The 19260-nt window shown below is 43.5% G+C and overlaps 1 protein-coding gene across 4 annotated transcripts in view; it reads right to left on the reverse strand.

Moving 5' to 3' along the window:
- Positions 1-19260, reverse strand: part of RC3H1 (ring finger and CCCH-type domains 1) — a 446950-nt gene that overhangs the window by 147216 nt on the left and 280474 nt on the right. For all 4 annotated transcript variants that reach the window (XM_033915444.1, XM_033915446.1, XM_033915443.1 and 1 more), the window contains 2 exons: positions 10362-10520; positions 7402-7554 (listed from right to left, as the gene is read on the reverse strand). In XM_033915444.1, coding sequence (XP_033771335.1) covers positions 7402-7554; positions 10362-10520 — 312 coding nt within the window. The remainder of the gene's footprint in view (positions 1-7401; positions 7555-10361; positions 10521-19260) is intronic.

Below are 19260 nucleotides of genomic sequence, written 5' to 3' on the forward strand. Positions count from 1 at the left end.
GCTGCATACGAAGGGGTTTCGTCAGTCGTAAGGCGGAAGTCATTATGCCATTGTATAGATCCATGGTGAGGCCCCACCTGGAATACTGTGTGCAATTCTGGAGGCCGCATTATCGCAAGGATGTGCTGAGACTGGAGTCGGTGCAAAGAATGGCCACCCGGATGGTCTCGGGACTCAAGGATCTACCATACAAAAAACGGCTTGACAAATTACAGCTATACTCACTCGAGGAGCGCAGAGAGAGGGGGGACATGATCGAGACGTTCAAGTATCTTACAGGCCGCATCGAGGCGGAGGAAGATATCTTCTTTTTCAAGGGTCCCACGACAACAAGAGGGCATCCGTTGAAAATCAGAGGCGGGAAACTACGAGGTGACACCAGGAAATTCTTTTTCACTGAAAGAGTGGTTGATCGCTGGAATAGTCTTCCACTACAGGTGATTGAGGCCAGCAGCGTGCCTGATTTTAAGGCCAAATGGAATCGGCACATGGGATCTATTCACAGGGCAAAGGTAGGGGAGGGACATTAAGGTGGGCAGACTAGATGGGCCGTGGGCCCTTATCTGCCGTCTATTGTTTCTATGTTTCTATGAAAGGAAAAAAAGAAAGAAAGGGGAGGGGGCAGAGAGAGAGGAATAAAAAGTTGAAAGTTGGAGGGGTGAATGGAGTGTGTTGGAAGGCAGGGGGCAGGCAGGGAGAGAGGAAGAAAAAGTTGGACTTATGGAGGGACAGAAAGAGATGTTGGTTGGGATGAGGTATGGAGAAGAGAAAGTATGCAGGAGGAAGAAAGATTGGATGCACAGTCAGAAGGAAGTGCAACCAGAGACTCATGAAATCACCAGACAATAAAGTTAGGAAAAATGATTTTATTTTCAATAGTGATCAAAATGTGTCAGTTTCTTCAAATTTATATCTGCTATATTTATATTTTGCAGAGTATTAGGGGGCTATGTGTCATTGTTTCTGTGGTGTTTCACTGTTTGCAGTTTGGCTTCTTGGCGGTTCAGTTTAACCTTTATCTACTTATTTCTATTTTTAGTTTGTGATTACTTATTCCATACTGGGTTAGGGTTATCTGTGTTCTGTGTGTATGAAAGACATGGTTTTCTGTTAGCCTTGACTAGCCTTGTTTGACGAAATGCATCGGGCATGGTTCTTGGGAGCACCTTGAATAAACCTGATTTGAATGTCTTTTTTTTCTACTGATCTTTTGTTTCATGTTGGATTCTTTGGTGGACCGCTTGCCTTGTTGTTTCGTTACAAGTTAACATACATGGAGTGGAACATACTAGAGGAGTTACAAATTTGGTTGTTTATACATACATATGGGTTACAGTTGGGTGACGTAGAGTGAGGCAGTTGAGAAGCATTGTAAACATGGTTATTAATATAGACTTATATTGTGGATAGTATTACTGCTTTACAATATATTTGGAAGGGGAATGTGTTCAGAGATGTTTGGGGGTGGCATAGAAGAAAAACTGTGCACTGGTATGCTAATCTTTGTTTTGAATTTAAAAAAAAAAGAAATACAAGTGGAAATAAAGAACTAAATAAATGGGGGTGGGGCAGGGGCAGGGTGCGGGGCAAGGCCAGTGGGCCCAGTGTACTTGTGTGCCCTGCCCTTAATTCTGCCCTGCCATCATCTGGACGATCAGAGCAAAGTGGTGTGGGTGGAAGTATGATCTTGTGAGTCGCAGTTGACGCATAGTATAGATGGTATTTTTCTGAAGGCTAGATATTTGTGGTTCCATTGAGAGAGTGTCGTCTAAGATGCAGCCTAGTACCCTGGTGGATTTTTCCACTCTGAGAGTGATGCCTGATGAGTGAGGTTAGATATGACATTCTGTTGTGCGGTGTGGAAACCAATGGCTTTGGTCTTAGTGGCGTTCAGTTTCAGCTTGTTGTTCGTTGCCCAGGTTTGAATTTTATCTATATTGTTTGAGATTTTTTTTTCAGTTATTGGTTATGGGGATGAGGAGGAGGAAGAAGATGTCATCGGCATAAGATAGAACAGTTTCATCTTCCATTTTGATGTGTCCCAGTGAGCTCATGAATAAATTGAATAGGATTGGGGATAGTGGGGAGCCTTGTGGGATGCCACAGAATGCCTTCCAAGGATTGCAGTATGATTCTTGCCTTTTGCCCAAGTATTTGTGATTTTATAGGAAGTCCCTGTTATTCCGATTTCCGAGAGTTTGATTAGGAGTAATTGGTGGTCAACTGAGTCCAATGCTGCGGAGATATCAAATTGGAGTAATATTGCCTGATGACCTGAGCTTAGCAACTCTTTGATTTTAGTGATTAGAGTGATGATGAGGAGCTAAGTGCTGTGCATTTTTTGGAAGCTGTATTGGGATGTATGAAGGCAGGAGTGTTGCGCTATATATGAGGCAAGCTGCTTGCTGACATGGGACTCAAGGATTTTAGTGAGGATTGGAATGCTCGCAATCGGTCTGTAGTTAGATTCTATGGAGAGGTCTGCTTGGGCTGTTTTCGGTATAGGGGTTAAGGCTATTTTACCCATTTCTTTGGGCAGATGCCCTTGGTTCAGGGAACTATTTAGCAGGTTAGTGAGCCAGTTAATGATAAGATGCGGAGCTGCTGAAAGAAGGTATGGAGGACAGTTGTCTATTGGAATGCTTCATAAGGCTAGCTTTGATATTAGTTTATTGGTATCGGGGATAGAAAGGTTAGTGAATGAAGACCAGATCTGGAGTTGGGAAGTGTTTGTTGTGAACATAAGAACATAAGAATTACCGCTGCTGGGTCAGACCAGTGGTCCATCATGCCCAGCAGTCTGCTAACGCGGCGGCCCTCTGGTCAAAGACCAGCACCCTAACCGAGACTAGCCCTACCAGCGCACGTTCTTGTTCAGCAGGAACTTGTCTAACTTTATCTTGAATCCCTGGAGGGCATTTTCCCCTATAACAGCCTCCGGAAGAGCATTCCAGCTTTCTACCACTCTCTGGGTGAAGAAGAACTTCCTTACGTTTGTAAGGAATCTATCCCATTTCAACTTTAGAGAGTGACCTTTCGTTCTCCCTACCTTGGAGAAGGTGAACAACCTGTCCTTATCTACTAAGTTTATCCCCTTCAGTACCTTGAATGTTTCGATCATGTCCCCTCTCAATCTCCTCTGTTCGAGGGAGAAGAGACCCAGTTTCTCTAATCTTTCGCTGTACAGCAGCTCCTCCAACCCCTTAACCATCTTAGTTGCTCTTCTCTGGACCCTTTCGAGTAGTACCGTGTCCTTCTTCATGTACGGCGACCAGTGCTGGACGCAGTACTCCAGGTGAGGGCGCACCATGGCCCAGTACAGCAGCATGATATCCTGTGGCTGTCTTAGTAATTTCCAATTGGACCAACTTGACTTTGTTGAGGAAGAAATCTGCTAGTTCTTGGGCTGAGATTTTATTAGAGAAGGTTGCAGATTCTTGGTTTGGGGGGATGTCAGTTGTCGTACTAGGTGAAACAGTTTTTTGTTGTTGTTTGTGTTGCCTCCTATTTTACTGGCATTGTAGTTTTTCTTTGTTTCAGATATATTGTCCTTATATTTATTTATGGCTGCTCTCCATTGTGTTCTGGTGTCTTATTTTTCCTCTCTAGACACCTGCATAGTTGCTTGTCTAATCTTAAGGACTCCGTAAACCAGGGCGAAGTTCGGTTTGATTTTATTATGTATGGGTGGAGGGGGGTTACCATATCTAGGGTTTTGGCTATGATTTTGTTCCAGTTGGTTATCATTGAGGAGGTGTTATCCGTGGGGGGAGGGAGGGATTTTGACACTATGTTCCAGAAGAAATTAGGTCTTGTTTTCCTGCGGACTAGTCTTGTGTCATTGGTAGCTTTGGGGTTCAGGTCTATGTCAGTTAGGTTTAGGCAGAATTTTAGGAGAAAGTGATCTGTCCATGGGACAGGGGACCATATGACCCTATTGACTAGGTTAGGGGGAGAGGATGAAAACAGGTCAAGGGTATGGCCTTTTCAAGGGTGGGGCCTCAAATAGAGTCTTGAGTTTAGTGACTTCTTTATTTTCTGCAGATTCGAAGGGTAGGCTGATGTCACAGAGTATGATTAGTTTGTCTTGTTGGCAAGTGAGGTTAGTTATTATTTCCATCATTTTGTGATGGAGTCTGAATTAGTGCTAGGGGTCTGTAGAGTAGAAGGATACCAATGTTCGTGTGTGCTCGCTTTTGAGCTTGCAGGTGATGTATTCTAGGTCGGGTTGGGAACTTGAGTCTGTCTCGGTGATGGTGTATGAGTTTTTGTAGATTATTGCCAGGCCGCTTCCTCATTTGAGCTTTCTGGGAAGATGAAGAATGTTGTGACCCTGTGGGCAGAGGTGTGGGAGTTCAGGGCTTTCAAGGTCTTTCAGCCATGTTTCTGTGATGAATGTCAGAGCAATGTCATTGGATGTGATTAGGTCATTTAGGATGAAAAGCTTGTTTACCACTGATCGAGCATTAACATAAATGCAGGGGATGGTGATTTCATTTGGTTTTGTTGAGCATTTTGTAGGTGCTGGGTTGTTGAGGGGTTTAGGATTTGTTTGTTTTCGGTGTTTGTTGTGATTGTGTTTGTTCCAGAGTATGGGAAGGATATGCCCAGATTATCCAATGTGTTCCGTTGAATGGTTTTGAGTTTCTGGTGGACTAAGTCTTCATTGCTTGTAGTTCCATGGGGGATTGGTGTAATTGTTGGGGGATAGATTGTGTAAGGCTGTGAGGGTGGAGAGGAATAGTAGAGGAAGTACAGGAATAGGAGGGGGCTTCATCTTGAGGGTAGGAGTGAGTGTTGCTGAATGAGTGAGACTTAAAGAATTGTGTGTCTCATATCTTGTGATATTTGATACTCTGAGTTTGTATGGTGTGAGTGTGAGGCTGTTTGACTTTTTTTGGTTTTGTACTTCAGTATTAAGTATTTTTAGCGGTTATCGTTGTCTGTGTTCTTGTCTGTATGTTGTTTTTGTCTGTATCTGTTGGCTGTTTGTCTAGTCTGTTTTTTGTTGTCTTAACTGTGTTTGTTGTTTTGTCTGTATTGCTGTCTATTTGAGCTCTTTTTGGTTTTGTTCGTCATAAGGGGCGTGTTTGTTGTCTGTTTGTTGTTTTGTCTGTATTGCTGCCTGTATTCCTGACTATTTGAGCTCTTTTTGGTTTTGTTCATCGCAAGGGGTGTCAGACGGTAGAGCTCATCTCTAATGCTCTTCCCATCTGCCTCCCCTGCAGCTGATGGGCTGGGCTGGGGCAGCTCCCGGCAACAATGGAGCTGCCCTGAAAAGTGTAGAAAATCAGAAGTTGACACTGAAAGGGGCGTCGCGGAGGCAGAGCTCGTTCTCCCACACTCTTCCTTTCTGCCTCCCCTGCAACCACTGGTCTGGGCTGGGGCAGTTCACCGACAACAATGGAGCTGCCCTGAAGAATGTAGAAAATCAAAAGTTGGCATTGTAATGGACATTGGGAGGCGGAGCTCATCTCCCACACTCTTCCCTTCTGCCTCCCTGCAGCTGCTGGACTGGGCTGGGGCAGCTCCCAGCAACCACGCAGCTGCCCAGAAGAATGTAGAAAAACAGAAGTTGGTACTGCAAGGGGCGTTGGGAGGTTGAACTCGTCTCCCACACCCTTCCCTTCTGCCTTCCCCGCAGCCACTGGATTGAGTTGAGCTGGGGCAGCTCCTGGCAACAACAGGTCTGCCCTGAAGAATGTGGGAAATCAAAAGGTGGTGCTGCAAGGGGTTTCGGGAGGCGGAGTTCGTCTCCACGTTCTCCCTTCTGCCTCCCCTGCAGCCGCTGGACTGGGCTGGGACACCTCCCGACAACGGAGCTGCCCATAAGAATGTAAAAAGACAAAAGTTGATGGTGTAAGGGGCGTCAGGAGGCAGAGTTCGTCTCCCATGCTCTTCCCTTCTGCACCCCCTGCAGCCGTTGGGCTGGGCTGGGGCAGTTCCCAGCAGCAATGGAACTGCATTGAAGGATGAAGGAAATCAAAAGTTGGCATTGCAAGGGGCTTCAGGAGGCGGAGCTCATCTCCCACACTCGTCCCTTCTGCCTCCCCTGCAGCAGTTGGTCTGGGCTGAGGGGGGTAGCACTCGGCAACAACGGAGCTGCCCTGAAGAATGTGGAGAATCAAAACTTGCCACTGCAAGGGGCGTCGGGAAGCAGAGCTCATCTCCCACGCTCTTCTCTTTTGTCTCTCCTGCAGCTGCTGGTCTGGGCTAGCTTCCAGTAGCAATAGAGCTGCCCTGAAGAATGTAGAAAATAAAAGGAGAAGCAATGTCCCCACTACCACACTTTAAACTCGCTGCCCTGAAAATGGTTTTAGAGGAGGGGGACCTGGGCTCAAAAATGCTTAAAATCAACTTTTAGAGACCACCCACCCTTATTTTCCACATAGGCTTCAATAGCATTACTCAATGTGCCATGTGGTGCTTGCCTGCTTCAGCACAGGATTTTAGCTGGAATCAAAGGGAGAAGACATCTTCCTCACAGATTCATTAGATGAACCTAGTCTTCTGGCTGCCAATTGGATAGAGGTTGGACTGAACCTCAACCCCAGGAAAAGCACACCGTGAAAGGGGAGGAGGACCATGTAGCTGGCCCACTGCTATTTCCAGCTGAGCTGGGAAGGAGACCACACAGCCTGCGCTCAAGCTCGTGATTGAATCAGAGATGTGAGGAGCTATGCAGGGGATGGCCCCTGAGCTCTAAAAAAAATACCAGCTGGCTGGCTAGCTAAGTGTTCCGCGAGAACTGACGGCAGCCATTCAGGGAGTGGCACGGGGCCAGGCAGGCGCATGAAAAGAAGCGCATGCCTGCCTTGTGCGCCGCTCTGCTGTTGCTGGAACAGATCAGGGGAACAGATCAGGAGGCAGCCGTCCAACAAGGCAGGAGCGCAGAAAGCGCACTGGACCACCAGGATTTAAATAAAGGTTCCGGGGGGGGGGGGGGGCTGCCTAACACTAGACCTGCCTTGTACCCTGTCCCAACCTACCACTAGATCAGCAGATGGGGGACAGGGTACAGGGCAGGGTGGTAGGCAGAATGTTTTTTCCCTTGGGTTTTCCTCCTCTACGGGGAGGGGAGGGGGGGATGAATCTTATGGTCAGGTGTGTCTAATAGAATAAAAACTACATCTTTCTTATTTTCTTCTTTTTCTGATGTCAAATATTCCTGTGCATCATTTGGATTCTTTAGCTCCGACACCAATCTGAACTTACTACAAGATAAACAAGATGGAGGCGCAGCAAGAAAAAGACATCACAGTGCTGACAAATATAAGGGGAAGACATTGGCACAAACATTTTAAAACAGTTTCCAAAATCTCACAAATTTTAACCAATGAGCTTTAAAAATTGTCAATTAAGACAAACATAATTTCTTGGTACTTGTGCAATAGCACATACCGTCATCTCCACATTCCCAGCTACTACAGCATCTTTGGGTTTTGCATCTTTGGTTCCAATGTAGGAGCCGATGGTGTCACATGACCAGGGAGAGTACTGACTGTAGTCATTTCCTTTGTATTTACCCGCTACTTTCAGGTCTTCATTCAAGTACTAGGAAAGGAGGGGGAAATGGAGAAATGAATTTCATAAGTAATTGATGGTGAACAATGTTAAGAATCATCTTCATTTACCCAAGGTCAAGTCAAAATGAGCTTTTCTGACATATGTGAACTGCCCCTTAATAGCAATGCATTATCAAACATAACAGTAATTTACTACATCTTAATTTCTCACAGTAGTTTGAAACAGGTGTATATATTACACTGTACAGAATAGCTACAATGTAGTCAAACCTACTGATGTATTCACTAGTCATAAATATCCCCTGTTATTTCTAGGCTATGTTCCAAAACAAATTTCCCAACAAGGTGGGTCAGTAAAATTAGTAGTAACCATTCCTGGAAAATAAGGAACAATGCACACTTGCTACAAAAAACTAGGTAACAGTCTATGAGATTATTATATACGAGTGTAAATCAGAGTAAAAGCAAAATACATTTGACGGCTTTAATAGAAGTAACTGTGAGTAATTGAACATATCACTCTTCCACATAGTTCCCCTGCAAGATGATGCATTTGTTGTATAGTTCAACTAGCTTCTGCATTCCTGCAGAGAAGTTTTTTAGATGCTCCCAAAGCCAGGTGAGCACCACTTCCTTTACTTCATCATGCTTTGTCCTTTGCTCGCTGGGTAGGTCACAGTGAGGTACCCATGTCTGGTCACCAGTGACAATTCTCTCCAGAATACTTAGATCTTCTTCATACCATCTCAGGAACTGGGTTACAACTTCTACTCGCTGTGGCTTGTGCAGATCAGTAAGCTGTTTGAGATCCCATCGTGCGCAGACTTTCCTGTATACCAAGTCATCATGTGTTATGGCAAATTCAAATCATAGCTGATATCCAAATTTGCAGACAATTGAGGCACCGTTATCTGTCAGTCTTCACTAATCAAGGTTTCTGCTCTGTCAATGTGCTCTTGTGTGCACGATGTTGATGGGTGACCAGAACGACCTTCATTGGTTACACCTGTTCTCGCTTTAAATCTTTTTACCCCCTCAAAACCTTACATTGATTCATAATGCTAGGTCCATATTGAGTCAATATCAGACAGAGAATTTCCACAGGTTTCACTTCCTCTGTCCAAAGAAAGCGCATTACTGCACATTGTTCTTCGATGATGCAATCTTGCAACGGAGTGTCCATGTTTCTGACTTCGTGGCTGCCACATGACTAAAGGCCACTGCACTATACATGGACGAACTATCCAACAGGCAACGTACAAGCAGATACGTTGCATTTCACTAGCTCTGTACCAGTTTCTTCTAATGAACCTTTCACTAGCTCTGTACTCTTTCTTCTAATGAACCTCAATTTATCAATAAATTACTTATCCCTCACAGTACATCACGTTCCCTTCGGTCTACTAATCAAAAGCTCATAGTAGTCCATTCCTTGAAAGTTATTGGAACTCGACAACATATGTTCTCAGTAATGGACCCACATCTATGGAATACTTTACCTCAATATATAAGAGAGGAAAATAATTTGAGTCGCTTTAAAAGTAATTTAAAGAGTTTCCTTTTTAAAGATGCTTTTAACCTTTAAATCATATTCAAAGTTATTTTAGCTCTTTCATAGTTTTCATTTTTCCCTCCCTAATGTTCTTTCCTTATATGGTTCTCTTTGCTATCCTAAAATATTGAATTGTAGTTCTTCCCCCTTTTACCTTGTGTATCAGTTAGTCTGTAGGTCTGTCGGTCTTACACATTATTTTAAAATTTAAATAGTATATTTACATACATATCTATACTTTTTATTAAAATTGTATTTCGTTTAGTGAATTTAAATAAGTGATTCATCAAATCAAAAATAAACTTGAAACTTGAGTTATCGAATAATTTAACAATTGCCTTTAATTTTTGATTCTCCCTCGTATATTAAATTGCAATATCCTGGTGGTATCTCATCCTCATTTACCTGGGACTTGATCACTGGGTTGGCTGCGAGGGTTGGGAGACGGGAGGGGGTTAGGGGGGTCTGAGAGGTTTTTTTTGGGGGGAGGGGCAGTTGGTTGTTTTTGAACTCAAACCTTTGTGTTGTGGGGGGGTCAGGGTTACATGGGGTGGGGGATTGAAGTTACCTTTGCTACTGCAAAATGTGATGATATAACTATGTTTTCTCTGTTCTGCTGAAATAAGCAGAGCAGATTAAAAAGACTCCTTCCAGCTCACGTGCAAAAGGAAAAACTGAAGGGGGTAGGTAGTGGACTCCTCTGGTGAAATAAGAGGGATTCAAACACCGGAGTGAATTCCTTCTGCATGGCTCATGAGCACTGGGATATTACCTGTCCGTCCAGAATGATACACCTATTGCATTAGAAATATCTGGTAGCCTTTAGGGCTCAAAGACCTATTCTTGACCTGCCCCTCAGCTATGGGACAAATTCCTGGATTCTAGTAGGCAAGAGAAGGACTGTTATGTTCTTCCGCTGTTTTTAAAGATTCCTTGCAAAATAACCAGCATTTTAACTGGGTTTGTCTATTTTGATTTGCTGTTTGTAATATTTTCTAATAGTTACTGGCAGTTAATTTGTCAATTGGTTTTAGTTTTACTTTTGTCATATTGTATGCAGTTTTAATCTGACAGCTTAAAAGAAATCGTGGATCATAAAGAATCAAATATGTGAACATGTAGATATTTGATAACATGGAGCATTTTATCACATGCCTTGTCATTTTCCACACATTCTTCTACCTAAAGCTCAGGTTCCCCGAAATGAAAATCTTTCTCAACATTATTGTACAGCTTCAACAAGCCCAATTAGAACCAAAGGCTATTCTGTGGGCTATGCTTACCTCCTCTGAATGGAAAGGAGGTGGCAAAGTTGGTGATGGTGCGAAGGGTGGTGGTGAGATCACTTTTCTTTCCTCTAACTGGGCCATTATCTCTTTCCGTCGTCGATGAAGATCATCTAGGCTGGGATGGGACTGTGGTGGCAAACGGCCATAAGGCTCCTGAAATTAAATAAAATTCACTTTTTCTAAGCATGGTTTATAAGAGCTGGTTTTTTTGGGGGGGTTAATATAAAACACATAATAATAATAATAATAACTTTATTCTTATATACCGCCAATGACTTCTAATTCTCTCTGAAGTTTATAAACTGTTTCTATACTAGAAAAAGATGGGAAACAAGGGCAAACAGATTTTCAGTTACAAATTCAATAAAACAAAAAAGTCACATACACCACAAAAGCCCAAGTCTGTTACTCCAGTGTAACCACACAACACCAAGTCCTAAAGCACTATAGGGTTCTTTTACTAATTTTACTAATTATAGGCTTCTTTGCACTTAGTATACACTAATCATCAGTGCAATTTAATCTTTACTTTACTATGACACTTGCATTCAACATTCAGACTCTTGGGGTCAATATGGTTTATAATTATCGTCAAAAATATAAGAAAATAGCTAATATAACTTCAGTGTGGACCTATAGATAATGTCAAAAGACAAAAAGGTAGCTAATATACCCTAGAAACTGCAAGAAATTCATTTTCTAATAATTTAACAGAGAATTGTTCTTGTAGATGGTATTCTACTTAGACTATACATTTAACACAAACTTGCCTACAACAGTTTTTTTGGATCCTAATTTCCATAAGTAACAGATTCCACCATTTGGTAGATTAATAAGAAAGTATATTGACTTACATAAGAACATAAGCCCAATATCCTGGTTCCAACAGTGGCCAACCCGGGTCATAAATATTTAGCAAGATCCCCAAGGAGTAAAATATATTATGCATTGCTTATCCCAGGAATAAGCAGTGGATTTTCCTAAGTCCATTTTAATAACAGTTTATGGACTTTTGTTTTAGGAAATGATCCAAACCTTCTCTAAACCCTGCTGACAGATTTCACCACATTCTCCAGGAACAAATTCCACAGTATAATTATATGTTGAAGGGGTAAATTGACCAATTAAAGTTTAAATACGGAGCATGCCTTCAGTGACAGCCAGTATAGCTTTATAAGCAACAGCTACAATACTCTTATATCTAGATACTATAAAAAAAAATTAATCGAGCTGCATGAAAAATAGGCCCTAAACCATCTTAAGTATCCATAACACTTAAAGATTTTCATAACTACTGCCTGGATATGCTGTTGAAATTTGGTGGTAGTTATCTATTAATACCCTTAACACTTTCAAACTAAATTTAAGCTTATAAGTAACATCATCAATCATAAAAATGATGGCAGAAATAGGCCTAAAACGGTCGTTACTACCAAAAATTTAGTTTATTCTCTGAGTTTCAGTATATAGGTTGTAGCCCATGGTCCTAATGTGTCTAAACCCTTTAAAAAAATTTCTGACAAAAATCTCACAGATATTATCAACAAAAGGGATTTAAAACATTTTAATAACTTTTAGGAGGGAAATGGATCAGGGCGGGGAGTATCCTAGATGTCGGTGGGGCTGGTATGCTGCTAACGGGTCGCCGTTTGTTTTTCCCCGATGTGATGCCGCATTCTAAACGCAAAGGCAAAGTCCGTCTGGGATCCTCACCAGAAGACTTCTATGCCTCTGTGCCAGACTACGTTGGATTTTGTCACCAGAACCCCTCTGATCGTGGAGTGCGAGGCTTGCTAGTGTTGGCATCCTCGGACTTGGTCGTCGCGACAGAGCCGGAAGTCTCTCTATTGCCTCCTGACCTGGTAGTACCTCAGTGCTCTGCAGCTGGATCGTTTGAACTACAGAGAGGCCCCGATAACGAAGTGGTTGTGGGAGCCATCTCTCAAGAGGGGAGCAGAATAGAGGAAGGAGCTGAGAAGGAAAGTCAATTAGGGGTTGAAGGCATACTTCTGACCCAATCAGAGGTAACCTTGTTGGATGTGTGGAGGACACTCCAGAAAATGGACGGTACTGTACAAAAAACAGCAGAAGAAACGTCAAATTTGTAAAAACAGTAGAAGACTTAAAAATGGAAAATGAGGCTAAGTTTATCACTGCTAATGAAGAGATAACTGCTCTAAAATCTGTATCTGAAAGTCTAATCAAAGATAAATTGCTGATTCATAGAAAAATAGAGCTACTGGAGAACTATAATAAAAGACTGAATTTGAAAATATTAAATTTCCCGAGATCATTAGAAATTTCCCCTATAGAAATGTTTAGAAAATACTTACTACAAACATTGAGCTACGCTCCCAAATCTATTCCTCAATTAAATAAAATTTATTATTTACCTGGTCCTATAAAGAAAATTGGGAGCAAAACCGCAGATGTAATTCAAGGACCTCAAAATCAACCACTTGATCTGGGGAACATATCAGCAATTTTGGAGACATCCACTTTAATAATTGTGGAGAGAGCAACATTGCTTGTTTTATTTGTTTTTCAGCAAGATCTCAACGCTGTTCAAAAAGTTTACTTTCGTAATGCACAAGCTCCTTTCTTTGGACAACAGAGGCAGGGAAAAATGCCTGTATCTTGGTGTAGTATATAGACCTCCAAGACAACTGGAAGACAAAGACAAAGACTCCGAATTAATTGAAGACATAGAGAAGATGTCCTGGCAGTACCGCTATCAGGACTCTTCAATCGCTCCCTAAGTTCGGGGAGAGTCCCCATAGACTGGAAAACAGCTAACGTCGTTCCACTGCACAAAAAGGGTTGCAGGGCAGAGGCTGCAAACTACAGACCGGTGAGTCTCACATCAATAGTATGCAAACTCATGGAAACACTAATCAAACATAAATTAAACGCAATCTTGGATGAGGAGAATCTACGGGATCCCAGTCAATACGGATTCACCAAGGGTAGGGCCTGCCAATCCAATCTCATCAGCTTCTTTGACTGGGTAACAAAACAGTTAGACTTGGGAGAATCCGTGGACGTCGTATACCTAGACTTCAGGAAAGCTTTCGATAGTGTCCCGCATTGCAGGCTGTTGAGCAAGATGAAATCAATGGGGCTGGGAGAAACACTAACTACATGGGTCAATGACTGGCTGAGTGGCAGACTTCAGAGGGTGGTAGTTAACGGTACCCTCTCTAAAACATGGAGGTGACCAGTGGAGTACCGCAGGGCTCAGTCTTGGGCCCGCTCCTTTTCAACATATTCATAGGTGAACTAACTCAGGGGCTTCAAGGTAAGGTCTTCGCTGACGACGCCAAACTATGCAATATAGTGAGAGATGGCAATTCACCCGATAGTATGACACAGGATCTACATTTGTTGGAGCTTTGGTCCTCGACCTGGTAGCTGGGCTTCAACGCTAAGAAATGCAAGATCATGCACCACGGCAGCAGAAATCCGTGCAGAACTTACACCTTGAATGGTGAGACCTTAGCTAGAACTTCAACAGAACGAGACTTGGGAGTGATCATCAGCGCAGACATGAAAACTGCTGATCATGTGAAGGCTTCATCTAAGGCAAGACAGTTGTTAGGTTGCATCCGCAAGAGTTTCATCAGCCGGAAGCCTGAAGTCATAATGCCATTATACAGAACCATGGTGAGGCCTCATTTGGAATACTGTGTGCAATTCTGGAGGCCACACTACCGAAAAGATGTGCTGAGAGTAGAGTCGGTGCAACGGATGGCCACCAGGATGGTCTCGGGACTCAAGGATCTATCGTACGAGGAAAGGCTGAAAAATTTGCGGCTGTACTCACTCGAGGAACGTAGGGAGAGAGGAGACATGATTGAGACGTTTAAATATATTACCAGCCGTATCGAGATGGAAGAAGAGATTCTCTTTCTCAAAGGACCCTCAGCCACAAGAGGGCATCCACTCAAACTCAGGGGAGGGGAAATTTCATGGCAACACCAGGAAATATTTCTTCACCGAGAGAGTGGTTGATCCTTGGAACGAGTTCCCGGTGCAGGTGATCGAGGCAAACAGCGTACAAGAATTTAAGAGCAAATGGGATGCCCATGTGGGATCCCTTAGAGGGTTAAGCCAAGAGAACCTGTCACCAGGAGTGGGATCCTTAGGATAGTAGACTTGGGGGTGGGTCAGTAGAGTGGGCAGACCTGATGGGCTATGGCCCTTATCTGCCATCATCTTCTATGTTCTACCCCAATGTCAATAAAGAGGCACAAGAAAGGAGGAAAATATTTCTACCAATGAGGCAAGAAACGAAAGATCTGGATGCCACATTTCAACTGGCTTACCCATGTAAGTGCCTTATTAAATATCTTGGGGCAAAATATATCTTCTTTGTTCCAGACCATCTCCAGAGCTTTCTAGACATGAAGATCTCCAGGGTTTAAACGGTATAATTAAGTATATGAGGAGTTATATCCGTTAAAGCCATTTCATAAGTTGATTATTTCTTCATGATAAGTTAATTTAAGTCCCTTTTAAGGCTTCTCCCCCTCATGTTGTTGGGGTCTAAGAAGATTGTTACTTACTTTATCTGAATTTCTTATGTACGTTACTTTTCACTTTACTTTAAACAAATGTATTACTTGTTAATTATTTTCAAATGAATAAACAAATCAATTATAAAATAGCTCTTAGGAGATCAGGGGCACAGGTTTGTCACTGGTGAACTAGAGTAGAATCATATTTAGTTCAATCAACTCCATAAAACTTAGACTCAGTGAACAATTGAGGATGTTAGGGGGTGGGGAGCAGTTGGCATGGGTGGAGTGAGGGAGGGGATTTATGGCTATGGATAAGGGTTTATATAGAAAAATTACTCACCTGTAGCAGGTGCTCTCTGAAGACAGCAGGTATATATTCTCACAAAGGGGTGACATCATCCACAGAACGCAGCACAGAGTCGAAAATTGAACTGTCATTTTAAATCCTTTACGAACACCTATACCACGCACGTGTTGGTGCATTCCCGCCTGTCATGGTGCATTCCCGCCTGTCAGCTCATGAGACCCACAGTTCAGTAAGAAAGCTAAGAAACCAACTAGGAGAGGTGGGTGAATATATATCTGCTGTCCTCTGAGAACATCTGCTACAGGTGAGTAACTTTATTTTCTCCGAGGACAAAAGATAAGGGATAAGGACTTGTATACCACCTTTTTGTAGTTATACAACCACATTAAAAGTGGTTAGCAGTTATATATTCTCACCTAAAGGACTCCCATGCTGCTAGGATCATGCTACTAGGAAGAGGGTTATAGTTAACAAACATGAGTCTGGTGAAACCCAAAGAGTTGGAGGGAAAGTTGGCATTTAGGAAAAGGAGAAATTAGGTCCTTTCCTTACCTGCTAATTTTCTTTCTTTTAGTCCCTCCAGACTAGATTTATGCTCTACCAGCAGGTGGAGAACGACACACTGACTTTTGGCTACAGTACAAGTGGGCTGTGCAGTCCCTATTACACTCAGTCTTAACGAATAGCCAAGCAGAAAAAACCACGAAGCTGAAGACAACATCCCAACTCCCCACATACATGGAGAAGGCAAAATAAGAACACTATTGGATACTAATTATAACAAGAACCTTTCAGAAACGCCACACAGTTCTCTAGCTAAACCAGCCGAACCAAATGCCACTGCTCTTTAAACTCCCCGCACAACCAAAACAACCAATTCCTCTCAGAAAAACCTGTACTCTTTGCGAAAACACTCAACAAAATAACAGGGCGGAGTCTGTGCCAGTCTGGAGGGACTAAAATAAAGAAAAGTAGCAGGTAAGAACCTAATTTCTCCTTCTTTAACATCCCTCCAGACCGGCACAGAAATGGATGGGATGTACCAAAACAGTACCCAAAGGGCCTCCACATAAGAACATGGCAAACACTGTGTTCCAACGCGCCTGAATGTCCACATGGTAGTGCTGAACAAAGGAATGCAGTTTTACAGATATCCACCGGAGGTACACGAGAAGATTAAGCCCAAGAAGCTTCTTGACCCCGAGTGGAATGAGCTTTGAGAAATTCTGGAACAGGTTACTTTTGGAGAAGTTATGCCAAAGCGATAGCCTTCTTGATCCAGCACACAATGGTAGCCTTGGAAGCACCATCCCTGTTTTGAGGACCCGCTAAGAGGACAAAAGGTCTGGACTTACGGAACTCCTGGGTCTGTTGAACATAAGAGCAAAGGACCCTACAGACATCCAACTTGTGCAACTGCCTCTGCTCCTATAAGCCCTCCCGACTAACCAATACTGGGAGGACCACGGACTGGTTAACATGAAACGGCGAAACCACTTTCAGAAGAAAGGAGGGAACTGGCCGCACCATGACCTGTTCCCTAGAGAGTTCCAGGAAGGGAGGCCTATATGAAAAGGCCTGCAGCTCTGAAATGTATCTCACGGAATTAATGGCCACCAAGAAAACCACCTTAAGAGTAAGGTCCTTCAATGTACAGGCTTCGAGAGGCTCAAACGGAGGACGAACAAGCCAAGAGAGAAGTAGATTGAGATCCCAGGAGGAAATGACAGCCAAATTGGTGGCCAAAGCAATTTCGCAGCTCTCAAGAACTGAATCACATCCAGAGAAGAGGCCAAATGCTTACCACATAAGAGAAACTGAAAGGAAGACAAAGCGGCAACCTGCACCCAAAGGGAGGACCAGGCAAGGCCTCGCTCCAGGCCATCCTGCAGAAACTCCAGGATGCGAGGCAAAGCAGCGCGAAGGGAACCACTACACACACGTAACACCATTCATCAAAAATACGCCAAACACAGACATAAGCCTGAGAGGTGGAAAGTCTCCAAGACCCCAAGAGAGTGGAGATCACTTTATCCGAATATCCCTTCTTCCTTAAATGAGCCCCTTCAAGAGCCGAGACCTTTTAAGACAAAAGGGACCCAGATCAGACATTTGAATGGGACAGAAAATCGGAAGAGAGGGGCAACGGGAGAGGATCTTCCACTAGCAGATGAACCAGATCTGCAAACCAAGGGCGCCTGGGCCAGTTCAGAGCTACGAGAATCAAGCGGCCTGCATGCCAGGAAATCCGAAGAAGAACTCTGCCCACCAGAGGCCATGGAGGAAAGACATATAGCAGGCTATGCATCGGCCAAGCCTGTACCAGAGCCTCGGCCTGCGCCGACTGAAGAACTTTGGTGCTTTGGAAACTTCAATAATAGCTGACCTGGCACAGATAGGTTGTAAGCGTCTAGTTGCTGGGAAAAAGAAACCTTGTTGTGAGTGCTAATGAGTGCAGATTGGGAAAAAGGAGAGCGCCTCAGTTTTGTGTGAGTAATGTTGGAAACAACTGAAGTGTGATGGGTTCCCTAACAGGGTTGTAGGAGGAAAGGGGACCACGGTTGACGTGACCAATGGGGTGCGAAGAGAATCATGGTGCCTCGATCAGTAGAGCCTTCCCAACGAGATGTATTGGAGGGAATGCATAGAGGGACCACTCTCACCAGTTCAGGAGAAAGGTGTCCAACTCCAGACAATCGGGAGTGTAGTCTGGAACAGAAGAGTGGAAGTTTGTTATTGAGGGTGGAAGCAGATCTATTTCAGGGGGTCCCTCAATCTGATGCAAGAAGACCATTCATGATGCCGGAGTCTGCTCAGTTTCTGTGCTATGGCATTCTGTTTCCCTGCAAGGTATACTGCCCTGAGTCAAATGCTTTGGGCAATCGTCCAGGACCATATCTCTATCGCTTCCTAGCAGAGTTGGTGAGATCCTGTGATGCTTGTTTGTTCAAGTAGAACATGGCAACTTGATTGCTAGTGCAAATGAGGACTACTTGATTCTGTAAACAATCTTGAAAGGTGCAGATGGCATTGTAAACTGCTTGGAGCGACAGGAGATTGATGTGGTGAGTTTTCTTGTGAGGAGCCAAGAAACCATAGAAGCGTCTGTGGTGAGCAGCTTCTGGTGTGACAGAGGCTAGAAGAGAAGACCTTTGGAGAAATTGGTCAGAAGCATCCACCACTGAAGGGAGCGACAAAGCTCTGAGGTCACTTGTATGAGTTGAGAAAGATATGATGGCCTGAGTCCACAATGGTAGGAAAGAGTCCATTAGGGTACTCTGAGGTGTAGACGAGTGAACAGAGTGATGCGAACCATCAAAGTCATGTGACGCAGAAGACATAACATCTGATGTGCATGGTAATACATGGAAGGGAGGAGACTTTTTGATACAGTTGGATAACATTGTCAACACCCTGTTGAGGTTGAAAAGCTCAAGATTGCGTAGTGTCCAAAAGAGCTCCTATGAACTCTAAGGTTTGAGTTGGTTAGTTCAATATGCGATTTCTGGGATTCAAATCCCAAGAGTTCCAAAAGATGAACTGTTGAATTGATGGCATCTTGAGCTTGTTACAATAATGAGGCCTGGCTAAACCAGTCTTCTAGATAAGGAAATACGTGAAACTCCCATGAGTGAAGGGTTGCAGCTCCTGCTAACAGGTATTTTGTGAACAGTCTCAGTGCTGATGCCCTGTACCAGACGTGGTGAGTACCTACTCGAAATCAAAGATATTTCTTGTGGTCAGGTAAGATTGGAATATGAGTGCACGTTTCTTTGAGGTCTAGACAGCAGACCCAATCATTTCTCTCCAATAACAGTAAGTGTGTTTCCAGAGAGACCGTGCAAAGCTTCTCCTTAACTAAGTATTTGTTGAGAGTGCAAAGGTACAGAATTGGGGTGAGACCTTCAGCCTTTTTTCAGCCTCAGGAAATACTTGAGTAGAACCCTTGCCCCCTCTCCTGCAGAGGAAATTATTCTATTACATAGAGGTGGAGGAGGGCTGAGAATTTTGGTGAAAGAGGGCCTTTTGGAGGGAGTTAAAAAGAGAATCTCTTGGAAGGTGGTTT

Source organism: Geotrypetes seraphini, chromosome 12 (assembly GCF_902459505.1).
Source record: "Geotrypetes seraphini chromosome 12, aGeoSer1.1, whole genome shotgun sequence".
Taxonomy (NCBI): domain Eukaryota; kingdom Metazoa; phylum Chordata; class Amphibia; order Gymnophiona; family Dermophiidae; genus Geotrypetes; species Geotrypetes seraphini.